General features: G+C 34.3%; 6 protein-coding genes across 12 annotated transcripts; 1 reads left to right on the top strand and 5 right to left on the bottom strand.

Annotated features, from left to right (window-relative positions):
- LOC131670937 (death domain-associated protein 6-like) lies at positions 1-2,713 on the bottom strand. Of its 5 annotated transcripts, none has more exons than XM_058946958.1 (5): positions 2,615-2,713; positions 1,953-2,184; positions 1,078-1,867; positions 483-866; positions 1-371 (listed from the first exon to the last, which is right to left on the bottom strand). In XM_058946958.1, the coding sequence occupies exons 2-5, from the start codon at positions 1,977-1,979 to the stop codon at positions 202-204; spliced, it is 1,371 nt and encodes a 456-aa protein (XP_058802941.1). In that variant the 5' UTR covers positions 1,980-2,184; positions 2,615-2,713; the 3' UTR covers positions 1-201. The 5 variants fall into 5 exon arrangements, with proteins under 5 accessions (XP_058802941.1, XP_058802939.1, XP_058802938.1 ...); XM_058946956.1 differs by having other exon boundaries at positions 1,953-2,197; positions 2,439-2,711; XM_058946955.1 differs by having other exon boundaries at positions 2,439-2,711.
- Positions 2,714-4,971: 2,258 nt separating this feature from the next.
- On the bottom strand, positions 4,972-7,362 carry LOC131670936 (serine/threonine-protein phosphatase 6 regulatory ankyrin repeat subunit A-like). The gene is made up of 3 exons (XM_058946953.1): positions 7,108-7,362; positions 6,084-6,978; positions 4,972-6,020 (listed from the first exon to the last, which is right to left on the bottom strand). Exons 2-3 carry the CDS (start codon positions 6,976-6,978, stop codon positions 5,419-5,421), a joined length of 1,497 nt encoding a protein of 498 aa, XP_058802936.1. The 5' UTR covers positions 7,108-7,362; the 3' UTR covers positions 4,972-5,418.
- A 454-nt stretch (positions 7,363-7,816) lies between these two features.
- LOC131670928 (putative ankyrin repeat protein RF_0381) lies at positions 7,817-13,460 on the bottom strand. 2 transcript variants are annotated; one of them, XM_058946936.1, is made up of 2 exons: positions 13,092-13,460; positions 7,817-10,080 (listed from the first exon to the last, which is right to left on the bottom strand). In XM_058946936.1, the coding sequence occupies exon 2, from the start codon at positions 10,063-10,065 to the stop codon at positions 8,098-8,100; it is 1,968 nt and encodes a 655-aa protein (XP_058802919.1). In that variant the 5' UTR covers positions 10,066-10,080; positions 13,092-13,460; the 3' UTR covers positions 7,817-8,097. The 2 variants fall into 2 exon arrangements, with proteins under 2 accessions (XP_058802919.1, XP_058802920.1); XM_058946937.1 differs by having other exon boundaries at positions 7,817-10,076.
- A 1,235-nt stretch (positions 13,461-14,695) lies between these two features.
- Positions 14,696-18,951, top strand: LOC131670923 (3'-5' RNA helicase YTHDC2-like). Its single transcript, XM_058946920.1, has 8 exons — positions 14,696-14,889; positions 14,977-15,170; positions 15,250-17,329; positions 17,405-17,791; positions 17,869-18,119; positions 18,198-18,541; positions 18,622-18,701; positions 18,773-18,951. The coding sequence occupies exons 1-7, from the start codon at positions 14,696-14,698 to the stop codon at positions 18,631-18,633; spliced, it is 3,462 nt and encodes a 1,153-aa protein (XP_058802903.1). The 3' UTR covers positions 18,634-18,701; positions 18,773-18,951.
- Positions 18,952-20,185: 1,234 nt separating this feature from the next.
- On the bottom strand, positions 20,186-23,118 carry LOC131670906 (uncharacterized). The gene is made up of 3 exons (XM_058946899.1): positions 23,006-23,118; positions 22,733-22,900; positions 20,186-22,552 (listed from the first exon to the last, which is right to left on the bottom strand). Exon 3 carries the CDS (start codon positions 22,542-22,544, stop codon positions 21,381-21,383), a length of 1,164 nt encoding a protein of 387 aa, XP_058802882.1. The 5' UTR covers positions 22,545-22,552; positions 22,733-22,900; positions 23,006-23,118; the 3' UTR covers positions 20,186-21,380.
- Positions 23,119-23,750: 632 nt separating this feature from the next.
- Positions 23,751-25,383, bottom strand: LOC131670957 (serine protease 30-like). Of its 2 annotated transcripts, none has more exons than XM_058947009.1 (4): positions 25,249-25,383; positions 24,829-25,178; positions 24,502-24,768; positions 23,751-24,427 (listed from the first exon to the last, which is right to left on the bottom strand). In XM_058947009.1, the coding sequence occupies exons 1-4, from the start codon at positions 25,280-25,282 to the stop codon at positions 24,245-24,247; spliced, it is 834 nt and encodes a 277-aa protein (XP_058802992.1). In that variant the 5' UTR covers positions 25,283-25,383; the 3' UTR covers positions 23,751-24,244. The 2 variants fall into 2 exon arrangements, with proteins under 2 accessions (XP_058802992.1, XP_058802993.1); XM_058947010.1 differs by having other exon boundaries at positions 23,751-24,381.
- Positions 25,384-25,585: the final 202 nt, after the last annotated feature.

Raw genomic sequence — 25,585 nt, 5'->3', positions numbered from 1 at the left:
ACTATCAACATATATTATTTACTTAATGAACATAGCAAATTTAATATCAAAAATATTTAGCCAAGATATACATTAATGTTGTAATATAACTAATTTATAAAAATAAAAAATTTTCAAATATTTCTTTTGTTGAATAAATGAACTGTTAAAATCTCCAATGCCATTCAAAATTATTACATTTCAAATACGGTGTACTATTAATCAATAAAGTTCAATATCTAGATTATTACTTACATCTTTATCCACTGTCAACGGTGGAGATTCAATAGTATTTAGTAGATTTCTATCATCTACCCAAGCAGGCGGTGATTTTGCAAAAGCACAAACTTTAATGAATGATGATTTTGGATTTTCTATTACCACACATTCATCTGAAACAGAATTTATGACAATAGCTATAAAAATTATGCTACTTATTCAATTTACTTGAATTTCACATAATAAAATTAATTCTATTAAATACAATTTAATTTCCAACTAACCGTCACTACTGTCTATAATTATTATTTCATTTTTCACAATTTCATCAATCTTTTCAAAATTTTTCTTCTTTATACTATTTTTTGAATCATTAGATGTAAGTGTTTTTTCTGTCGCTGTATTATCTTTCAATGGCTCTTTAGATTTAAATGCTGTGTCTTTAGTTTTTTCTAGTCTCAAGTTATCTTGTATGTCAGTATATTTTTGATAAACTTGATAGAGTTTTTGATCCCCCTTTTCTTTATTTTGTTGTAATGTGTTTTGTAATTCGCTATCTTTCTTAGCAGGATCTTCACTGCCATGAATTATAAATTGCATGTACAATTTCAACTCATTGATCCTTTGTTGTTTTAAAAATTTTCCAACAACTTGGTAAGATGCTTTAGCTGAAAATAATAATAAAATAAATAAATAAGTACAGACTAAAAACATCAATATTGCAAGTAAATAGTTGTATGTATTTTTATTGATATGTAATTGGAGAATATTTGTGCAATGAAACATAGTTCAGAAATGATTTCGAATCAGAAACAAATATGAAACTGAAAATGAAACTATACATAGAATTTCCACATAAATTAAAGCTAAATAATTTACCTGATTTTATGATTTGTTCATCACTTAGGCCAAGGTCATTGTTTTTATTACACTTTTTAATACATTGTAAAATATCTATATATTCAGGCATTTTAATAAAATCAGCACAACTTTTAGTCTCCAGATATTGTAGCCGATTGATTTTTCTAATTTCCGAATTTATAGCACTTATGATAGCTTGATCAAGTAATAAATTACCTGTCATTTCACCTTGAATATTTTTTCTTCTGATTTTCTTTTTCAATATTTGCTCTTTCATAGCTTTATCTCCTTTCAATTTACTTAAACAATGGCACAATTGAATTAATCTTTTCTTATATTTATCTTGTTGAATGTAAGAGGAATTTTCATCGTCATCAAAATTAACTTCTTGCTTTTCAAGTTCCTTGATTTTCTTTCGACATTGTATTATAGATTCTTCAAGTTGTTTAATTTTTATCCTATTCTCTTTTGATATTTCCTGTGCTTCAACAATAACTTCATTGTCATGCATTATTTTATTTTTCAATTTACTTTTAATACGATTTTTGATCTCAGTGCGAAGTTCCAAAATAGGAGTAAAGATATCTTTGGCAATGTTTTTTATAATTTTCTTATAACAAGTATTGATGTATAATGTGAACTTATTGTCAGTTTTGTGATATGAACTAAGGTTGTCATACAATTTGTTTAATTTCTGTAAAACCTTTTTGGTGTCCTTATCACTTCTTCTTTCTAAACATGTTTTTATAAAATTTTGAAAAGCATCATCTGAATTTGATGGTATTTTTGTCTTTCTATTCTCTGCATTCTGTAATAATAATATAATAAAACATATAACTGAATACTAAATAAAAAATAATAGTCAAATTTTTGGTTATTCTAAAATTTTATACCTTAGTAAATAAAATTCTGTCATTCATGGTTTGCAATAGTAAAATTAATTTCGGTCGACTTTTTTTCTTTTTATCTATTATCTTGTCTTGTAATCAACAGTCACTAAGTTCTGTGCACTCAAAACTAAATGTCATGGCACTAGGTATTGATAAGGTAAAGGAGTGAATAAATTGATCTATGCTAGTAATCTAACATCTGAAACAAGTCTTCAGTTCTTTTATTTTGGCAAAACTGAAAAGAAATACTTATGAAATTGTGTTATTTTTCAGTTTCTTCAGATTTAGGTGGTATGGTTTGCCCTATTTAGCCATTAAAAAATAGACCGGCATCGAAAGAATGCTCAAAATTTGTATGTAACCATTAACCACTTAATTGTTATTTTTTGAAACGTTGACCAAAAGGTGAAAATCACCTCTTTACGCAATTAGTTCCTTACTAATTGCCAATAAACAATGAATTAGAAACTAATATTTCTATCTAATTACCTGAATGATTTAATGGGGAAATCGTTAACAAATGGTCGGATAAAAAGTTACTATAGCATCGCTGTGTTATAGAGTTACACAAGTTCCGTTTGTTCTGTGCCTCGTCTATGCGAGGTAATGTTTTTCGGCAACAATTAATACAACTGCACTAACACTCGTTATAATTATCTTTATACCTGTGGGTATTAATTTCTATTAGGATGCGAACTTTATTGTCGCTTTGTTTCACTTCCACTCTCTCTCGTGTAATTGTGTCCCTGCAACCTACCCTGAGCTGAGCTGAACTGAAACTGAACTAAACAGTGAAGTGTGAACACTGAACTGTAATGTTAGTACTACGGCTAGCCGTCGGCGTCGTATACTCTGTTCCCTATTCTCTATTTTTAGTTATTTCGGCTGTGTTCCGAATGTAGGGCCCTTTAAGAATTTCGGCCGTAAGGTTGGTCACAGCGACGTCCATGCGACATTAGAAAAACGAAATTTGTCCCAGTTTTTTCAGACTTGTGAATCTGACGCCCAAAAAAATTTTTTAATCATATTTTTGAGTTTTCATGAGCTAAAGCTCGTTTTCTCCCTTTTTCCGGATTATGTCTCCGCTTGAAATTTTATTTCCCGATTTTCCGTTTTTAAGAAAATTGCGAAAAAAAACGGGCGTTCGTACAGCGCGCAAAATGCATTAAACATTTTTCTCCTGATTAAAAAGAAATATCGAATATCGATAGCAGATGATAGCTGCTTATTCCCGGATTACGAAACAATTTTCCTTTTGTCGATTTTCTATCAAAAATTAAGAAAAATGTAAAAATTAGTAATATGCGGCAGTTAGTCGATAAAACAGGTAAAACGTTTGCTAATCACCAGATCGATATCCCTATATGAGTTCTACATTGCGTAATTATAATAATAAGTAATTTAAATTCTACTCAATTAACCATTCACATTTTATGTACATATACATAAATAATTTTTTCTAAGGTTTTCTATAAGTTTGTCGACATGTCCATTTTATAATTAATATTTTAACTATATAAAATAACATAATTCTGAACAAAGTAATAAAAAAATTGAATTGACTAGTTAAAATTGAAAAAAACAATCATTGATCAAAAACTTATAGCTGTTTTATATTTGTTGAATTATTTAATAACGAACTTAATTTTACTTCCATTCTTCTTAACAATTTAAAGTAATAATCCATTGTAGCATATTATAAAAATACTTCAATATACAGGTCAGATTAAAATAAACTATATTTGTTTTGTTAAAAATATGTGTACACCCAACGTGGATTGAATCGCGACCCCCCCAGTTAGGTTGGTATAAGAATTCCGTCGTTGCATCGGAAGGAAAAAACCGCGGGAAAATTCAAAAAATGAAAATTCGTTTTAAGACACGATAAAAAGCTAAAACGTTACTAATTTGTTTTTAGGTTTAAAATTAATTGTTTGCCGAACAATGAATTTAGATGCATGATTATTTGATTTTAGGTTTTAATTATATAATTTAAGAACGAGCGTTATACTATGACCGATCTGAAAACCACCGTTACGGATTGAAAGTAGCAGTCAAAATCAAAGCTCGAATAGCAGACCTGAAAAAGCCTGTTTACACGTGTATATGTCTATTTTAAATGTTTCTTCCGAGTTTCTTATGCTTTTACCTGCTTTTGCTTCAGCAAGGATTTATCGTTATGCTGGCATTTAGATAAGTTATTATTTATTTATTTATTTACTATCTACAATAGAATTTTCCCGCGGTTTCTTCGTTCCGATGCAACGACGGAATTCTCATACCAGCCTAACTGAGGGGGGTCGCGATTCAATCCACGTTGGGTGTATGTATGTACATACATGGTTGTGATAACAATGTTGACCAATGTAGCCAACTTTACGGTCAAAATTTTAAGGGGACCTCCATTCGGAACATAAACGCTTCGTAGAAACTTTAATTTTCTTAAATAAGAATATTACTCGTAGTAATATTACTTGACGTCTTAAAATAGTACTTTACGATACAAGTGCGGTAAAATAGATTCTTGTTTCGTGTGACGTTTACGCCCGAGCGAAGCGAGGGTGGAAAGGTAAACGAGACGAGAAACTCTTTCCCGAACATGTGCCGTACCGTATTTTTTGATACGACGTGTGGAAAGTGTGATTTTCAACGCGCGTTTTTTACCGAGCGTGCGGAAAGTGGGTTTTTCCCGCGCGTTGAAAATCGCAATTTCCACACGCTGTATAAAAAAATACGGTACTGCACATGTTCGGGAAAGAGTTTTTCGCTTCGCTTGGGATAAACGCCACACGAGATAAGAATCTACTTTCCCGCACTTGTATCGTAGTGTACTATTACGTCCCGCAATTACGTTCAAATAACAGGAAATGTTCTTGGCCTAGCGACCAAATTAGTTTTTTGCCATTTTAAGTGGTAAAATAATGAATAGAAGGGATTGAGTAAAATTAGGCGGAAGGGGTGAAATAAAGAATATAATAATATGATGTATATATGGAAACGTGAGCGCGACATGCAGCAAATACTTTCAATACATAGTACATAAATTATATTTTTTATATAAAATTTCATACAGATTTTCTTTTTGATACAGCATTAAATTCGTGAAAAGGTGAAAGAAAACAATCGCCGAAATAATAAGTTTACTGGCGTAAGTGTGTATGTGCGTGTGCGTGTTTGTATTACGTATTATTAAAATATCTCATCAGCCGCACTACCGTAGTCACGACATCGTCATCGTTTTTTAAAGAGATTCGTTGTCAATTTCCCATCACGGCATATTACTGCATACAATATATCAGTTTTACTTTAGCGAAGTTATTCCAGCAGTTAGGACAAATCAGCCTTTTCAGATGAACGCGATCATTCGTCAAATCCACCAAGCCCATACAAACCAACGCTAAAAAATGGCAAAGACAATTCGTCGGCAAGTGGAATTTAAGCGCGTTCGCTATTGCAATTCTTCCGCTTTTTAAAAATTGAGCTCGGCTGCTGCGATGCACAGATTGAGCAGGTTGTCGTTGTCCAAGAAGTCGAGAATTCTGTCGCAGCAGAGATCCGGCAGAGGCAAGCCGATCAAGTGCCTGAAGTACTCGGTTGACGACTTGGTCACGTACCTTCTGACCAGGCTTTTGGCGAAGTGGCCCCTGATTATTCCGCCGCAGCGCGGATAACTCTCGGCGGAGCTCGACTGGCTGACCTCGTAGCCGTAGTTCTTGATGTAGTAATAGAGCTTTCGCGGACTCATCGTCAGCACGTCGTGCAGGGAGGTGCTGGCGTTCAGCGCCGTAGCCCTCATGGCTCGGAACTCGGCCTCGAACTGCAGCAGATCAAGGGCGCTCGGCCTTCGGCATGGCCCGATCACCTTCAGAATGCACCTCTCCAAGCTGGCGATCTTGGAGTTCAAGCCCTCGCGGACCTCGTTGCTCACGTAAAAGCCGCCTCTGTCCAGAATGACGGCGTGCTCGCAGAGCTGCTGCACCATACGCTTCTTCATCGACTGACCCTCGAAACTCGCGTCGTACATGTCCAGGGGCAGCTTGGCGAGGGCCGCGACGATGTTCTCGTCCGTGCCTGCAACACAAGCGCTGTTCGCTGAAACGAAGCCACGCGGCGCGCTTCACCGACTCGGCGTACCCAGCTCCAGCAGGTTGTTCAGCTTGTACGCGGCATTGCCGTCCGCACACAGGTCGTAGCGGCAGCCGACGTGGTTCCCGACTAGGAACCCGAGCACGGCCAGGTGGTCCCGTGCATCCAGCGGCAGTCCGTGGCTCGACAGCTTGTCCAGGATGTTCAGCAGGTTGTTCGTTGCCTCGAGGCTCGGCACCAGGTGCTCGGCGTAGCAGAAGCCGACCTCGTCGAGGCGGAGCGGCGCGACGCGCGCGCCGTGCTCCAGCAGCAGCTCGACCATGCCCAGGCTGAGCAGGCGCACGGCCAGCTGCAGCGGCGAGCGGCTGCGGCCGTCGAGCGCGTCGGTCGCCGCCCCGGCGGCCAGCAGCGCGCTGGCGCTCTCCGCGTGGGCGGCATCGTCGAGCGAGAGCCTCGCCAGGGCTGCGGGCCGTCGCTGGGCTTCCATCGAGTGTAGCAGCCGGTGCAATGGCGTGTCGCCGCGATGGTCCCGAGCGTCGACGTCGGCCCCGCCGTCCAGCAGCAGCTCGACCACGCGCAGCCGGCGCCGGTGGCGGTCAGGCGGGTCGGGCCGCCCGGCGAAGGCCAGGTGCAGCGGCGTGCGGCCGCGGTGGTCGGCGACGTTGGCCTCGGCGCCGTGGCGCAGCAGCAGCTCGACCAGCGGCGCGCGCGACTGCTCGGCGGCCAGGTGCAGCGCGCCACCGAGCCGGGGCCCATGGTGTTCGCGCCGAGTCCGGTCGCAGCTGCAGAGCGCCCGGTGGACGGCGTCGCCCTCGCCCAGCGCCTGCCGGAACAGCTGGCCAAGTGCGCCTGCGTCGCCGCGCGGCTCCGACAGCGCGGCTGCGCCCTCCTTCTCCAGCGCCGTCGACGCCTGCAGCCGTTCGTAGACCGACCTCACGCACATCTGCAACGCCGCGCGGATCTGATGAGGCGCTGTGCGATATTTTGTGGTCGCGCCGACGAATCGACTGGACGTTTCACGCTAGCCGAAATCGCTGGTCGTGCACTACGCCAATCGATCTTAGTGGATTACCTTTGCCTCTCCCGTGGACAGTCGCTTCTGCTTCTGTCGGATACGCGATCTGCCGAGCCAACGAAAGCAGACGGCGAATACGCCCGCGATACTTCTTCAAACTACTTTGGATAACTGTCACGAGCGAATTGCAGCGCGTCGCGGGAAAAGAAGCGCAAGAGCCGATTAATCGACGTCTTCGCGTGGAGTGCGACGCGAGGAAACGCGATAAGACGCTCGTTACGAGATTCACTCGTTATAGTTGGCGCGTGCACGTTCGCAGACACGCGTTTCTTCAATAGCGATCGTTGGAAACGTTTTGGCATTTTATGTTCTTTATCTTGAATCATTCAAGAACAAATAAACACTTCGTCGACACAGTAGCATTTTTTTTTCTTATACGATATGCGCGACGTAGCATTGCGTGTATTATCAAATGCTGCACATAGCTCGCTGAACTTTCAATTTATCATTGAAGCGTAGACACGCGGGTATATCGTTCAATTCTATTTCGTTCTGTAAATAATAATTTTAATTTATAACAGTAGCGCTAAATCAAGTAATATTCACGCAAAACATATAATTATTATAGAGTTATTATATTATAAAAGTTGCACCCACACACGCATATTAGCGCTGGTGCGTAGCTCTACAAAATAAAAACCTCAAAGTTATTCAACTCAATTAAAAATAATGGTATTCTGTAAAGAATGGAAAAATCGATTTTTTCGAATTTGTAGTATTTTAATAAAGGCACTAGTGTATTGTATAGACAATAGATACAAATTTAATCAAGTTTTCCAAAAACAACGTGAATTCGTTCTTTAATATGGAATGTAGACCACCGATGGTGGATTGGAAATAAACGATTTTTATTTATTGTTAAACAAGACAACTCAACGGCAACAATGTATTTTAAACCTAAAATAAAAGTAAAAATAAACATCGAGAATGTTGAACATCATAGAACAGCAAATACTTCATGTTCGTAAGTTCCAATTTTTTAAACATTTAAACATCACTGAGAACAGCTGCTAAACACAGATTCAAAATGTCTTCGTTTGTCGAATAATACAAAATACGCTTGCAACAAGTATACGGAATGAAAGCAAAAGACAGCCTTTCCAGATAAGCGTAAGCTGAATTCTCGATGTAATGTCTGATGAAACCTTTAGCAACGTGTCCCTTGATGAAGTTCTCGTAAATCGGAAAATTCTTTGCAATACTCTGAAAATTATGGTTTCTAACGAGAAAATAAATGTTATCTGGGTGTTCAATCAGCACGCTGTGAACAGTAAAATTACCCTGTAATTTGGTAAGCTGCATTTTTACTTTTTCGAATATGATTGATTGCAGCGATTCGACTCCTTCGACTGTCACTGTAACCGCGAGCTTGTGATACGCGATGATAAGGCTGTACAAAACGTCTATGTCTTTGTCCGGGCCAATTATCATTTTCTTTAAAAAAAATTGGTTTATATCGACGATAATCTGATGCTTATCAGTTCCGGAGTTGTCGGTCAAAGCATCGATTTTCTTGTTCAAAATGAGATTGATGTGCTTGAGAGAACCTAAATGCAGTACATCCAACAGGCTACGACATTGACAAGCGTCAACGTCGTGTACCAAAAATTTCATTACTGCGAGATTGCCTTCCAATGTCAATTCCCAATCGTTATTCGCGAGTAACTTGACCACGGTGATCACGTTTTGCACTGCATCCAAATCCGGTAAAATCCTCGGGTAGTTGAAGCAGCTCACATATTGATAATCGAATCGGATGTCGCTCAGATCGGCACCGTATTCTAAAAGAACTTTGACGATCTGACTACTGATGGACGACACTGCTAACCGTATTGGACTGTCGCCTTTGTTATTTCTCACGTTTACGTCAAGTCTCTGATCAACTTCTAGAACCTGTTTGACCATGTCACGATGATCGTTATCGAAGTCGAACGAAAGCTCCGAATACGTCGGTGAGCATCGCCAATGGTCTAAATTTTTCACGATCAGATGTAGAATGTTGTCGCCATTCTTGTTTCTGGCAGTCACGTCGACTCCTTGCTGCAATAGAAACTTAAGCTTTTCCTTGATCTCGAGCAAGGGAATGGATTCGATGAAACCAAGTCCTCTCGTGGTTTCGAAGACGCCAAAATCATCGGGAAAGATACTTAACAGCGGTGTATTGTCTTCATTGTCTCTTGCATTGACGTCACTTTTGTACTCCACGAGAACTTTCATGACACTGATGCTGCTGTAAGTATCGATAGAATCATGATTCACGTACTCCGGTGATTCGTAAGAACGACAAGCTATGTGCAAAGCCGTTCTATTTGAGGAATCCATAGCGCTGACGTCAGCTCCGTTGTCCAACAGTAACCTCAGAATTCTGCGTGTTTTGTAGTTTATGGCCGCGAAATGCAGTGGCGTAAAACCATCCCGATTAATTTCGTTTCTATATCTGTAATCGTCGAAGTTGCATCTGTAGTGAGCGTTAACGTTGTCGCTAAATTTTAAATATTTGTTGACAGAATTTTCAGTGCCGCCGAAAGAAGCGATGTGAAGGCAGGACAACCCATTGCCGTCGACGTAGTCGTCATCCGTTAATTCGTCGCATTGCCATTCTAACAGCAGGGACAAAATTGATAGAGAGTTTTGATAATATGCGCTATGATAAATCGTTTCTCCCCTTTCGTCAAAAGTATCTAGTTTGTGGCCTTTTTTGAGTAAATAATACAAAGCTTCGCTGTTGTCACGTAATAGTATATTCGTGATAATCTTATTCAATGCTTTTTGATCCTCGGGTTGGCTGCTCTTCAATAATCTTTTCAATTCTTTCTTGGAAAGTTTGCTGTGATGTCGAACTGCAGTCAAGTAATATTCTCGCAGATCTTCGTCGTCGGAATCGCCGTCATAATTTTCTTCACTACTTGAATCTATATCTGCAATTTGCACAATTTCGTTTTCTTCGCCTTCCATTCTTGTGAATTCTAGCTAGGAACAGAAAAAAAATGCAAGTTCAATTAGAGTAATTATTATAGACACATATTTTTTAACAATTTAAATAAATTAAATGTTTAATTTAATTTTAGGTACAATGCCTAATTATTAATAATTATACTCATTTCAAAATGTTTATTCTTGATTTTTATTGTGAAATTGAAACCATCACCACATATGTATCTACGGTAATTTCAATTAATAGTAGTAGTTTTCAAAGAATATTATATTTTTGTATTATTAGTTATAAGCTAGTTGTATATTTGAACTAACAAACAAAATAATTTTGATCAAACATTTTTGTTAAATATGCATTATTGCGATAATCGAAAACCTCCTTGAGAATCGATACTTGAGTAAACTTTAACTGAGAAGCATCGGACTACCCTGATAGTCAAAGTCGCTTCTACAGTGATTGATACTTTAGCGGCACGGATACGACCAGTACCACCATTTAAACGATAGGCGATAGGCAATATGCGATATTTGGCGATAATCGAAAAATATGCATTATTACATTTCTAATTAAAAAATGATTAGCAATCAAGATGAGAAATAATTAATAATAGATAACTAATGCTACACTTTCTTGATCAAGTTCTCTTTTATGAATTATATATCACAGATTTGTAACATTAGAAAAAAAATGTGATGACAATAACAGTGCAATAAAGAATAATAAAAGTATAACAAAACAAAAAAATAATAAATAACATTGAGTACAACATAACATGAAAATTAAATTTACGTAATATATAAAATTTGTTACTTAGATATTTTTAAATACATTCATAACAAACATGAAGTATAGAAGAAACTGTAATTTGCAGATAATCAAGAATCATGAATTTTTCAATATCATTTCAGTAACTACTCATTTCTGATCAAAAACTTGGCTATCTGACCTTCAATCATCTTCAAATCAATGAAACTACATATTTTGAAAATCTGAAATAGTTTTTATATAAGAAAATTGTGAAAATTTCTATAAGTAAAGCGTGATACCAATCGCCCCTTGTTTCTCAAGGTTTTTAAGGCTTTCGAATTTTTGTATTTTTTGTCACTATTGACTATACAAGAAGAATTTTATTATTATGATCACGATTTTTTGTTTTTTTTTTTCATTTTGAATTGAAACTTGTTTCCTTTAATTTGTGACACTATATGATTAATTAAACTTTCTAAATTAATTTAATTACTAAAACAAGCAATACACGCTGACTCAGCATGCTAATTACTTTTTAAAAACATTACACTCTTCAGAATATTCTCTTAATCTTAATCATTACACTCTTAGAAATTTCTATCAGAAAATTAAACTATAACATTAAAAATTAAAGCAGATATTTGCCACTGCACGTGCAATTGAATCATCATACTAATAGATATGACGATATCACACGTAGTTAATCTTTCTTCTGCGCCTTGCACATTTTTGAAAAAAGATAAAAATTCATATGCGAATATGCTGTATGTATATATGCCTATAGAAACTGTTTTTCAATGTCAATATTTGGAATAAATTGATACGATGATTTGTGTTGTCTTATCGTCATCAACACGTATAGTCAACGAAATAATCAGTATGACAGCACAGATTAGGAGTCCTGATGATAGAATTTTCAAGCTTATTGTGGCATCTTGACTTGAGTATTAGGAAAGTAAATGGATGTAGCCTAAATGTATATTGTAAGCAAATCTCAAGTAAAGGAACTCAGCGGGAAATCAACGAAAATCGACCGAAAAGAATTATAGAAAAATTGCGCGTAGTTAACAAAGATAACATTTTGAAAAAATTATCAAAGTTGATCACTCACAGATCATTGATAACTGTATCTGCGTGGAGTTTTAATAAAGTTTTTAGAGAAATAAATCTGTTCAATCGTTAGCAAAAATCACACGCAGTTTTTCTATCCAATCAAAATATTATTATAACTATCCGTTAAAGAATAAATATTATTTCTCACTAAAGTCATATACGTATGCAGCTGAAAGATCAGTCGGTAACAGATCTGTACACTTTTATTATTGTAAGGCACACTCTCAAATTATAAGAGCTGTTAACTATTAATTAGAATACACAACAATAGTTGACATTGACGATTATATCAGAAAATAACCCTTTCCTATTAATACAGCTCTTATAATTTGAGAGTGTGCCTTACAATAATAAAAGTGTAGATCTATTACCGACTGATCTTTCAGCTGCATATGTATATGACTGTAGTGAGAAATAATATTTATTCTTTAATAGATAGTTATAATAATATTTTGATTGGATAGTAAAACTGCGTGTGATTTTTGCTAAAGATTGAACAGATTTATTTCTCTAAAAACTTTATTAAAACTCCACGCAGATACAGTTATCGATAATCTATGAGTGATCAACTTTGATAATTTTTTTATAAATGAAAATAAAATTTCGCAGGGTTATAAATAATTTTTGCTATCTTTGTTAACCATGCGCAATTTTTCTATAATTTTTTTCGGTTGATTTTAGTTAATTTCTCGCTAAGTTCTTTTAGTTGCAAATCTCCTAATTTCTATTCTAATGCATGGATAATGACGACTCCCCACTTTATGGAAATTCGGAGATCGTTCCGGATATGTCGGAAATGACATTGCCTTTTGAGAGACAGAGAGAGCGAGAGAGAAAGAGAGAGATAAAGAGAGAGAGAGAGAGAGAGAGAGAGAGAGAGAGAGACAGCAGACAGACAGAGAGAGACTGACAGAGAGACAGACAGAAACAGAACAAAACAAAAAAGATGGAGACTGTATTGGAGGGTCGCGCACTTAGTTGTTACATCACTTGTGTAATATATTAAGAAATAGTAATTAAAACTCTATTAAGAATAATATTTGATAGTATAATAGAATATAATAGTCTCTTATTTGTTGACCAATACATCTTCATTTCCCGTATTACATTGTCTCAAACGAGATTAAAACAATTATTTTGTATAAAAATACTTTAAAAAAATAATGTTTTTTGTAAATAATATCACCTTGTATTGATTTGATGATTGATGCGTAAGTCTTGTGCGTTAATGATAGTAATAACCAAATGAATCCAGTTCATAACAATATCATAAATTTTCACTTTGTCTCCGATTGTAGTCCAACTAATCACTGTGGGCCTGTAGGCCAGCTGTAGGCAACGAAAAACAGTTGCGCAGCAGTATTCGCCTCTCTCTCTCTCTCTTTCTCTCATATTTCTTTCCCATCTCTACCCCTTTCGTTAGATTTCAAATCGTAAAAAAAATCCATTTCCACATTCATCAATTGATAACCAAAATAAAGAGTCCATAAAAATATCGCGCATTGTAAAATTGTAGTTGAAATTGGCCAAGTACAGATACTATATGCATATACGGCAGAAAATAATAAACTTACTGTGGTACTGCGCAGTTGTAGTATATAGGGCCTCTGCGCAACGCGTCCGGCACCGCCATAGACGCCAATCTATATAGGGTGTATATATAAATATATATATGTATAGACATATATATATATATATATATATATATATATATATATATATATATATATATATATATATATATATACAAAGCCGACAAAACGTTTAGTATAGGGAAGTTTCAAATACCTCCCTGTTTTTAAAACCTTTGCTGACAATCAACCAATTTGCTATTTTACAATAGCAAATGAAGAAAAATTTATGTACAGATATTGTTGTTAAGATGCTTCTGTTCTGATGCGGTCTTATCGAGACTATATTTTTTCCGTAGCGAGCTTTATAATTTTTTCGATACTTCATGCCCAAAGTGCGTCTTTCTAGCATGCTCGGCAGAAAACGTGCGTTGAAAATCACACTTTCCACACGACGTATAAAAAAATACGGTACGGCACATGTTCGGGAAAGAGTTTCTCGTCTCGTGTACCTTTCCACCCTCGGTTCGCTCGGGCGCAAACGCCACACGAGACAAGAATCTACTTTCCCTCACTTGTATCGTAATGTACTATATTATACACATTCGAGCCTTTATTTAGAACATATCTTTAAGATTTTTTTATAAAAACTATTAGGTTTTCAAGATCGAGAGAGTTGAACATACATTACTTTATAATTAATTTTATTTTTATTACATTTATATCAACATAAATATAACACGTTCATTTTTCAAATTTATAATTTTTTTAAAATGTCATTATTATTAATGAAAAAGTTTCGCAAATAATATGAACAATTTTTTGTTTGAGAGTTTCGTACCAATTCCAAATTTCTAACTACAGCCGAAAAATTCAGAATTCCTAATGTGTCGCAACATATTTTTATCTATTTTGCAATATTCCGCCCTATGTACAGTAGTGTACCTAATCAACATCAGCAGATTGCAGAGCGGCAGTGCGCAGTGCATTGTGCATGTTATGACTTGTCTTTAAGTAGTGCGTATATATACTACGAGAAACCGTTTTAGTGCCACTTGTTCTTTTAATAAATTATAAAATAATTACGGAGTTTGTATTTCACTTAAGATAAAAGAAAGCTAAGTCTTGCAGTTATTTTGTTATTACTAGAAAAGTGTTCAAGGCCATAGGCTTTAAATATAATATTATTGGTTAATAATATATTTACCACAAATTATCAATGTCTCGGCGGAGAAATCAACAACATCTGGATGTTGGTGAAGATACAAGGATTGCAGTAAATTTAACGATAAAAAAATTATTAGAATCAGCAGATCAAAATGAGTTAGAATTTCCTTCTTGTTACATTGCTGAAGAGAGAGCTTACATTCATAATTTAGCTCACCAATTGGGGCTGAAATCAAAAAGCAAAGGGTATTAAGAATATCCAGTTATATACATTTATCCATGTTTTAATATTAAGAGAAAGTTAATTAATGATTATTCTGGCTTTCTTATCAGACGAGGTGCCAACAGATATGTAATTGTTTACAAGCGAGATGGCTCTACAATAGTTCAAGCAGATGCTGTAATCAAATTACAGAAATTATCCAGACAATCAATTTACAATTTAATAAAACAATTTCCTCTGGATAGCAAGGAGCGCCGTGACTTGTTACCACCTTCTGAAAAAGAAAAAGTATTGGATACAGAAGGTAAGTTCTATAATTCCTTTATTTAGTTTGTCTTTTCAATAATAACTTTGTATTGAAATGAAAATTTTTTTTATTACAGTTACAACTAATATAAAGGCAATGGGAAGATTAAATAATAGCATACCTCAAGTTCCACAACTGAAAACAAATTATGAACTTTTAAACTTCCGCAACTCATTAACAATCATGACAACACGTGATGAAATTTTGAGAATGCTAGCCAATAATCAAGTTGCAATTGTATTGGGTGAAACTGGATGTGGAAAAACTACTCAAGTTCCACAGTTTATTTTAGAAGATTGTCAACAAAAGCATAAGCCATGTAGAATTATTTGCACTGAACCTAGAAGATTATCTGCAGTGACAGTAGCTGAAAGAGTAGCATTTGAAAGAGATGAAAAAATTGGGCAAACTTTTGGATATCAAATTAGATTGGAAAGCAGGGTTGCTCCAAAAACCTTGTTAACTTATTGTACTAATGGTGTTCTTTTGAGAACTCTAATGGGAGATGATTCAGCTTTAGCTATGATAACACATATTATTGTAGATGAAGTTCACGAAAGGGATAGATTTTGTGACTTCTTGTTAATTGTATTGAAAGATGCACTCACAAAATATAAATCTTTGAAAGTCATCTTAATGAGTGCAATGATAGATCCTTCAATATTTATAAGATATTTTGATAATTGTCCAGTGATTTACATACCAGAGAAACTATATAACGTTGATGTTTATTACTTGGAAGATATTTTGAAAATAACTAATTATATGACTAAAGAAATGTTATGTAAGAAAAAAGAAGTCTTAAATCGCAAAGATCAATGTAAAGTTTTGAAATCGTGGAACCAATGTAAATATCAATCATATGAAAGTCTTAGAAAGAAGGAAAAGAATCCAATCCCGATACCAATTTTAAAACAACAAAATGAACCCATTGCGGAAAAAGTAGAGCTTGAACCTTGGTTAATAGAGGAAATGGATAAATCTATCGCTACTGCTTGGTTATTGGGTGGAGAAGATAGTTTAACACAAATTCTTCATTTAATACATTCAGAAAATATCTCTGTTGACTATCAACACTCTAAAACATTTGTGAGTACATTGATGGTTGCAGCAGGGAGAGGCTACTTGAACATCGTTGAGCAACTTCTTGACTTAGGAGCTAATTTGAATCTTAAAGCATGTAATGAGTGGACTGCGTATGAGTGGGCTAAAAACATGAAGCAGCATGAATGTGCTGAATTTATTGAAGCTTACGCAAAAACATGTAATTATATATGGAAAGATAATGAGATAGTAAAAGTCAAAAGCTCAAATATTTCTGAGAGTGATAGATTAACACTTGATATTTATGAAAGTACGTTCAATAATGACAATGTTGATTATACACTTATTTTAACATTAATTGTTCATATACATCTTAATATGCCTGCTGGATCTATTTTGGTATTTTTACCTGGATATGATGATATTGTTACTATGAGAGAAAGAATCAATAGTGAAAATAAAATGAATCAAGGCAATTATATCTTATATATTTTGCACTCTAACATGCAAACAAATGATCAAAAGAGAGTCTTCAAACCTAGTCCTCAGGGCACAAGAAAAATCATATTGTCAACAAATATAGCTGAATCAAGTATAACAATTGATGATGTAGTGTACGTTGTTGATTCTGGAAAAGTAAAAGAAAAGTCATTTGTTGGTTTATCTGAAGTTTCTATGCTAAGATCAAACTGGATATCTCAATCTTGTGCTCAACAACGAAAAGGTAGAGCAGGTAGATGTCAAAAAGGTATTTGTTACAGACTTTACTCTTCAATTAGATACAGTAATTTGCAGCTTTACCGAACACCAGAAATATTAAGATTACCTTTACAACAGCTTTGCCTTTATACAAAGCATTTAGCTCCTGGAAATACACCAATAGGGGAATTTCTCGCAAAAGCAATAGAACCTCCTTCGACTGTTGTGATTAGTAATGCTGTTCAATTACTGAAGACAATTGATGCACTCGACCCTTGGGAAGATCTAACAGAACTAGGAAGTCATTTACTAGATTTGCCTATTGAACCAAGATTAGGTAAAATGTTACTCTATGCTGTAGTTTTGAAATGCCTTGATCCTATTTTAACAATAGTATGCAGTTTGGCATACAAGTAAGTTCTTAGCACGTGATTTTTTAATAAAATTCGGAAGTGAGAGGGAATTTACGAACTATTTTTACTTTACAGGGATCCGTTTGTGACACCTTATCAACCGTCAAAAAAGCAATCAGCTAAACTTGCACGCAAAGAGTTTGCAGCAAATACTTATTCTGACCACATGGCTGTATTGAGAGCATTTCAGATTTGGCAAAACGCAAGGGCAAACGGTTGGGAACGATCGTTTTGTGAGAAAAATTTTATTTCAGCAGCTGTTATGGAAATGGTGGTTGGTATGAGAACACAATTACTTGGACAGCTACGTGCTTCTGGTTTTGTTAAAACAAGAGGTTCGGGCGATATTAGAGACTTAAATTCAAATTCTGAAAATTGGGCTGTTGTAAAAGCAGCATTGACTGCTGGACTTTATCCAAATCTTATAAGGGTAGATAGAGAATATGTTCAATTAAGAACACAGTATGTTTTTAATTGTGTTACCTATCAATTTCAATGTAAATCGTATTTTTGTTAATATCTGTATGTATTATCTATAGGAAAGAAGTGAACGTTTTTTTCCATCCATCATCTACTTTAAGAGACATTTCAAAGTCATCAAGAACAACAACATCCCAAGTACATGCGTTAAATGTGAGTTCCTTACCAACCGACTGGATGCTTTACGAGGAAGTGAGCCGATCTGGTAGATTTTCTCATGCTCGAACTGTCACTCTTGTTAATCCTCTTACTGTGGTCTTATTTAGTGGGCCAGCTCGGTTGCCAATGGATGTAATTTACGAAGCTGAATGTAAGTTTCATTTGATTTGTAAAATTTAATATTTTGGATTCTATTTTCTGAATCTTGACATTCATAATTCATGCGTAGCTACACCAGAGAGCGAGTCTGATTCTGAAGTTGAAGAAAGTCGTGAAGGAACGACAATATTAAAATTAGACCAGTGGATATCATTTAAAGTAGATACTGAAGCAGCTCAACTTATTTTACATTTAAGACAAAAATGGAACGCATTATTTTTGAGACGCATGACAAATCCAAGTAAAATTATGTCACAACAAGATGAGCAAGTCCTCAAAACATTAATTACAGTTATTACAAATGAAGAACAAGCATGTGGATTGCATCAACCACTTGGTATAGGACAAAGGCCAAGACCCCTTCTTGTCGATTATTATCCAGCTAGTGCTAAGCGTACTGATGACGTTGAAGATGTTAGTGCCTATTTATTATAAAAAATTAGTTAATTTTTTATAACTAAATGAAAGCATTTATTTTTATTTTATTTATTTAGAAAAATCTTTAGGCAGTATCCGTGGCAAAAGGCTATTGGTTGATGAAAATAAAAAATAATTCGTCTACATATTAAATTTTGTAAGTACTAAATTAATCAATTAAATACATAAATATACTACATCAAATTTATTTTATTGTTTCTTTTTTAGATTTTTTTATTATTAATGAAGATTATAAAATTTATTTATTTTGATAGAAAACTAGAACCACAAGAATTACAAAAGAAAAAATCTTGTAATAAAAATGTTGGTGTATTTTTTTTAATACTCAGATCTACGTGTATAAATATACGGCATACGTGTATAAATATAACAAAAATAAAATTAAAAAAAATTATAATACAGGAATAACAACGTTAATTTCATATAAAGTTTGTCGTAATTTAGCCACAATTTGTTCGAATCTATTATTGCTTACTTGTATCATTACCTATATTCTATGGAGTCAAAAAAATCAGATTAATTCTTTTATACATTAGCATCTGTCTTTGTTGCTGCTACTTCAAATGGTGGGGGAACATCACTAGTTCATTTACGTCATTTTTATTTATAAGAATAAAAGGTTAGTTGGTGTACCACATCAGTAAAAGAAGCATTAAAATATTCTATTGTAAGTACTATATCAAAATATTTATAATCGCATATTTATTTAGCTGATCCACTGCAATTATTTATTACTAATGTCAAGTACGCTTTGCATGCTTATCTTTCATTTGTATTAATATTCAGTTTCGTATGCTTAAATCAAATCGCAATTATTTATAGACGAAATTATAAATTATAAAATACACCATATTCATCAAACAATTATATGCTTTGAAAATCCATCAGTACTAATTGGTAAAGAAGAACTTAATTAAAATTATATTCGTAGATTTAATTATAATTTTAAATCTAATAACATAGCAAATTTCTAAGAATTTAGCTGTAGGCCATGGAAAGCGCACAAAGTTTGTTTCTTTTCCATTTTTTAAATAAATTGAACCGCCAGCCGCGTTTCACAATAACATTTTCTTTATTTTTTAACATATTTGTCTACGATTCAAGAGTTTTTGTACGATATCCTCATATCAATAGATTTATTTTCTTGTAAAGAATATTGGAAGTCAGTTTCGGCTAATTTAGGGTAGTGCTTTCCATAAACTAAATTTTTTAGCTTTCACTTTTAGTAGTCAACATTACTGTTATTTTTTATCTATTCATGTATCATATTTTTTACTTATATTTACATTTACAAATTTTATTTCAGGAAAATTTTTCAAGAAATTATATACTTTTTATGGTTAATTTTATTTATTTAGAACTTTTTTTTTATAAAAGACCGAGCTCTTTTTTATAAAAAGGAAAAGGATAAAAAGAAAATATAAAAGGAATAAAAGGAAAGGAAAAGAATAGATATTTCGCTGATTTTTTATTCATTAATTAATTTTATTACTTTTGAGTTGTTTATAAATCTTAGAATACTAATAAATTTGTTAATGAATAAAATTTATAGTTTGACACTGTTATTTTATTAAAAGTAATATACAATCGTTATTTTATGACTTCTTTTTAAAAATTATTTTTCATAATACCTTCTTTCATGTATATATCAAATATAAATCCAAGGCTGAGTGATTGACTAATATAAGGTTGACTAGTAGAATGAAAAGATGTCAATATTAAGTTTGTGACTGCCTGAAGAAATGTCATTGCTGACTTTACGTAAAACTTTCGCAATGTAAGTTGAAGAGTTATAAGATATATTAGTGTCTATATTTACTGTTACGTCATAATATTATATTATCCTTACATATATGTTGGTAACTTGATTGTCAGTCATCAGTTTTCTGTTCAAGTATAGAATAACCAACTTATTTATCAGATTAAATTGGATATTTTTATCTTTAATTAAATCAGTTCTTGCTAGAGTTTGTTTCGCTTCCTACACAGACGGTAATAAAATTAAGGATGCAAGAGAAAGTAGATTTTTCTATTATCATTGTCTGAATCTGTAATGTTTTTCAAAAGTAACTATTACTTTTATAGATATAAATGACGCTACCAGTGACAACGAAGGCAAAGAAACAACAATAGGCTAAGGAAATATGAAAATGCGTGGCGAACATTGCCACAAATCGAAATCGAATACGCAATAATGAACACTTGTATAGAGCCAATATGGAATTGAGAATCCCCACAGTTACCGGTCAAACGACTCTCTTCCCAGCCCCCGCAATTCCAATTACGAAGGATTTGAAACTTTGATATAATTTTTGCCGACTTTAAAAATAAATTGAAGAAATTGAAACTGCAATACCTATATATTCCTGGAATGGTTGATTACCAACTTGATTGAAGCATAATTGAAAGTAAGTATACAAAAATTTTCGAGTCAATTTTTTTTTAATTAATTTCGTTCAATGTTATAAATTTTGGTCATAAAGGGTCTTAATCCACTTTATAAATTATGTTTTAAAATATCAATTTTTAAGCGAACTTCTCTTATATAAGCTTGCCTGCAAATTGTTGTAAGTGTATAATTATTTGACCGAATTTTCGAGATTGAATAATTCATTTGGAATTAAGAGAATTCTTAAAAGCCGTAGGCGTACGAATTTGAATGATTAATAATCGTAAGGGATATATGTTTCCACACTGTGAGTTTATCTTTTCAACCTGGAGTATTGAAAAATAAAACGTCATGATTACGTTTTTTTCATTTCTATTCACAAAAATAAAATTATTAACATTATTTTTACTTGAAATGGTGTGAAAATTAATCATAGAATTCAGCATTATTATTTACTTTACGACATCTTGGAATCTTTTCTTTAGCAATAGCAACATGACAAATTTTCGCAAGTATATCCTCATTACTTAATTCACACAAGTAAGAAAAAATTTTGATAAAACATATATCGGGTAACAGAGGAAACAACACTTTCATAAAATCGGGAAGAAACTCTTCGACCTGATGTCTAATCAGAGATCTTGCCTTGAGTCCCTTTATATAATCACCGGCAAACTTGTATTTCTTACTCAATTGATCACAATCAAATTTACTGATATGGCGATAAGCTTCACTAGGATTCTTGGTGAGCACATCGTACAATGAAAGTCTATTATTTTTTCGTAATTTATGGCTTTTCATCAGCTCCAACTCAAAATCGTGATAGCTTTCGCATATAAAATAATTCTCCCAGTCGCGATCCATGTCATTTACTATTTTTCGAATACCTTCGTCAACGTACAATTTGAACATTATTCCAGGACTGAGTGGTTTTGCGACACACTCGATTAAATAAACGTTGTCTCCCAATGTAGCTATTTGATCTGCTATCTGTCGCTTGATTTTATTTATGACCTTACCAACGTGTACTGGCGAGCCATAATTCACGAGGTCTTCTATATTTTTCCTCAGTTGGCGAGGCGACAAGTCTAAACTGGCGCAGTCGCAATCGTCGGTGTTGTGCACGAGAAATTCTAAAATCGCCAATTTGTGCTCCAGTGTAAGGTTGATTTTTTTCTCCAACAAAAGGTGGGAAATTGTTACGATGTCTTCCACCAACCACAAATTTGGCAGAATATTTGGATATCGGAAGTTTAAAAGGCCCCGATCGTTGTATTTGCGAACATCTCCTTCTGTCATGCAGTCAAGAAGTAGTTTCACAGTGTATATACTGCCTGCCGAGACTGCTACTGACAAGCAAGTATTGTCCTCGTAATCTTTGGCATTAAAGTCGATCCCTTCATTTGCTAGTATAATTTCCATTGCGTCAGTGTCATCGCACTCTAAGATATCAATAATCATAGAGTTCAGTGCTTTTTTGTCCTTTGGATTGTTGCTTTCTATTAATTGTTCCAGCTTGCCTTTATCGAACTTATTGCGCCTTTCTTTTAAATCATTCACTAGAGCCTCAATACATTCTATGTCCATCATGTTTTTGCCTAATTTAAAATACGACATTCGGTATTACTATTGCAATCTTATAATTAACATCCAAAAATCTCGAATTCGTACACGGCTTATCAACAAATCCGTTGAAAAAAATATGAACATTGCTTAGAATTGTTTAATAATCCAAAATAATATGTACGGATAAGTAACATAAATAGATAAAAACTCACCTTGAATAATATAGAATGCCGAACAAAATTCTACAGGCTGCTGCAGTAGCACGGATACTTCGATAGAAACCGACTGCTGTAAAGTGTAAACAGCCGTTTGTGTTTCCCTAAGCACACTTATTCTATATGATCATCCTAGCTTAAGATTGTATTAGCTATAAAGTCTGACTGAAAAGTTATTAAAATGATAAAAAATTCTTCTTTATACAATCAAACAAAGTATCGCATACATGCACAAAATTGTAATTTGATATTATTAATGTATTTAATTACAATTATTATAGTTGTTGTTGTTGTTGTTAATTGTTATTATTCCTTCAAGAGCTACGTTCGTTTTGAACGCTGCAGGACGTACACTAGGTATCTGTACAAAATACAGTTTTGGTAATTTATAGTCATGAGAAACATCTGCAACCGACCTGCCTACTATTTAAATGCATCGTGACTGGATCTACAGTTTAAGGCAGAATCCAAATCATCATGATTTAATATTTCCATTTTTTCCAGTTTTGTTGCCTTTGAAAATTTAAAACTCACTCTATAGATGGTCGATATACTCACATGCGATCATGGGGGAGCTCAGTGATAAGTTTCATAATGAATGCGATGCGAGATACGCATTTTAATCTATGAACTCGAAATTATAGAGATGGCGTGCGCGTACAAGAACTCGGACGGGAAGGAAGAGGGATCGTATGTACACTCCCTGAGGTGCACGTATACCTACTAGTCTCTTTTTCTTCTATCTCATCTAGCATGGGTAGGATTCTATAACTTATGGTACGCGTACGGTGCATTCAGGAGCGCGCTGTAAACGTTACCACGGTATGATTCGTGTATTAGTACTATTAAATTAATGAGAAATTACTCGTCTTCATCATAAAAGCATTGCTCTTCCTTTGTTATACATTTCAATATATACGTTTCTTTGTTATATATTTCAATATATAATTTTTGTAGTTCTTAAGAGAAAGTCGTTTTATTTAAAAAATGGTGTAGTACTATATGTTGAGAAAAATAAAGCACGTATTTATTTACATCAGACAGGATTGTTTCGCTTACATTTAAGAAGATCATATGAGAATAACCTTTTTATTACAATCCAGATTATCTACCATATGTTTATTAAAGTAAAGTCCTACGGCATTGATAAGACAAACTTAAATAGTTATCATAGTTATTATTGTTCTTTAGACAATGATGTTACATTTTCAATGAAATCACTATAGTAATGGATACTTTGTACAAAATTTAAAAAAATGCAGTAAGTACGGATATGCTGATAATATGGTGTATTTTACCTCACCCTGAGAAAATGTACCATCAACAAAAAAGAAAGTAAAATATTTAGTTGATCATGAATAGTTAATGTTACTTTACTTCAACAAGTTTCTATCTAATACGTCTTCAAGTAGACACCTTTTTATTACAATCGAAATTGTCTACAATACATTTTTCAAAGTAAAGTTTTACGGTATTGATAAAAAAACCTCGAATGGAATCTTATAGTTCTTAGGTTACTGTCGTCACATTTTCAATGAATTCTCTATAATAATAAACATTCGAATGAAGATTAATTTTATATTGATTTATAAACTTCTCAGAGAAGTTACCCCATCTTGAAATGGGACATGTACTGCGTGTGACACCTAAAAGAAAATAGTTGTTGTTCAAGAGCGGTCCACCGCTATCACCCTAAAGTGCAGATGTTTCTGTAGAAAATAATTATTATCTTGTGCTGTCAAATAAATTTTGATAATTTTACTTACACGACTTCCGAGTATATATGGTTCAGCAAACGTAGCCAGAGAACTTCCGGTAAGTATGATTCTTCGATTTGCCACCAATTTTATCAAATGCTCCGACTGGGAGGGTCTTAATATTGTCACTTTTCCTTGCATTAATACCATTGTAAGCGAATCCTCATTTATAGCTTTCCAGCCAATTATCATTGCCTTCGTTCCATAGAGCTGTTTGTTATTCAAATTCGTGAGGGAGACAGGTATTATACGTTCGTGATTTGCCGGCGATGATAACTAGGAAATGTATTCTTGAATGTTTATATTCCATTACGTCATAATTATAACACTTTTTACCTTAGCGATTGCTATATCATTCAGTGGCAACTCGATAGCTTTTCCATTTTCTCGAGCCCAGGAGTCATATATTAACCAATAATCAATTCCATGATCGACATAGGGCCTTATCCAATATTCCCCCACAATGATCGCTTTAATTTCACTTTCTATTTTTTCTTCAAAACAGTGTGCAGCTGTTATAACGTGTATCTGCGTAATAAGTGATCCAGTACAGAAGTGTTCAGTGTCTATCAGTGTTTCCGAAACTTTTTGTCTAAATGACACAACAAAAGGGAAGTCTTGAGGATCCGCTTGAAAAATCTGTTCACCCTCTAGTGGATCAGTTTTTATAAAAACTAAAATATGAGCTGAAATTAAAATAATTTAATGAATCTGAAATTTTCATTCAATAAATGTTGATAAATAATAGCCAATTACCAGTCAAGAAAATATACGCCGAAAATCGACTCATGGCGAACGTTAATAATTATTCAAACAGCTGTTTGTCAGTCTCCGTTAAATTGTAGAAGTATTATAAGACATCAAATCAGCATATTACTGTAGAAGATATCGATTTGTTTTTTCGACATTGCAAACTGTACAAGCAAGCTCGTTTTCATATGAATAAGCAGGATCAAGTAAAGTTTTATTGATCGTAAAGTCTGTGTTCATGTTTCAACAAAAGTTACGTAATAATAAGGAAACCATCATTTTTTACTGCGAAATTCAGTTTCGCACATCCGTCTTTTCTTTAGAGTATAGTTTATGTTCACAT

The sequence above is a fragment of the Phymastichus coffea genome, unplaced genomic scaffold (assembly GCF_024137745.1).
Source record: "Phymastichus coffea isolate CEN01 unplaced genomic scaffold, Cenicafe_Pcof_1.1 PCOF00117, whole genome shotgun sequence".
NCBI classification, from domain to species: Eukaryota; Metazoa; Arthropoda; class Insecta; order Hymenoptera; family Eulophidae; genus Phymastichus; species Phymastichus coffea.
The sequence above is the reverse complement of the archived record's forward strand: the minus strand, read 5'-3'. Positions and strand labels throughout refer to the sequence as shown.

Coding starts and splice junctions, on each gene's coding strand:
- LOC131670906 (XM_058946899.1), bottom strand. CDS start 22,544: ATGATGGACATAGAATGTATTGAGGCTCTAGTGAATGATTTAAAAGAA.
- LOC131670936 (XM_058946953.1), bottom strand. CDS start 6,978: ATGTGCGTGAGGTCGGTCTACGAACGGCTGCAGGCGTCGACGGCGCTG. Junction 6,021..6,083: donor GAACAACCTGCTGGAGCTGG/GTACGCCGAGTC, acceptor CTTGTGTTGCAG/GCACGGACGAGAACATCGTC.
- LOC131670928 (XM_058946936.1), bottom strand. CDS start 10,065: ATGGAAGGCGAAGAAAACGAAATTGTGCAAATTGCAGATATAGATTCA.
- LOC131670937 (XM_058946958.1), bottom strand. CDS start 1,979: ATGAATGACAGAATTTTATTTACTAAG. Junction 867..1,077: donor TGAACAAATCATAAAATCAG/GTAAATTATTTA, acceptor TATTATTTTCAG/CTAAAGCATCTTACCAAGTT. Junction 372..482: donor AATTATAGACAGTAGTGACG/GTTAGTTGGAAA, acceptor ATTCTGTTTCAG/ATGAATGTGTGGTAATAGAA.
- LOC131670957 (XM_058947009.1), bottom strand. CDS start 25,282: ATGAGTCGATTTTCGGCGTATATTTTCTTGACTG. Junction 24,769..24,828: donor ATGATATAGCAATCGCTAAG/GTAAAAAGTGTT, acceptor TACATTTCCTAG/TTATCATCGCCGGCAAATCA. Junction 24,428..24,501: donor CATATATACTCGGAAGTCGT/GTAAGTAAAATT, acceptor TCTGCACTTTAG/GGTGATAGCGGTGGACCGCT.
- LOC131670923 (XM_058946920.1), top strand. CDS start 14,696: ATGTCTCGGCGGAGAAATCAACAACATCTGGATGTTGGTGAAGATACA. Junction 17,330..17,404: donor GTATGCAGTTTGGCATACAA/GTAAGTTCTTAG, acceptor TTTACTTTACAG/GGATCCGTTTGTGACACCTT. Junction 18,120..18,197: donor TGTAATTTACGAAGCTGAAT/GTAAGTTTCATT, acceptor ATTCATGCGTAG/CTACACCAGAGAGCGAGTCT.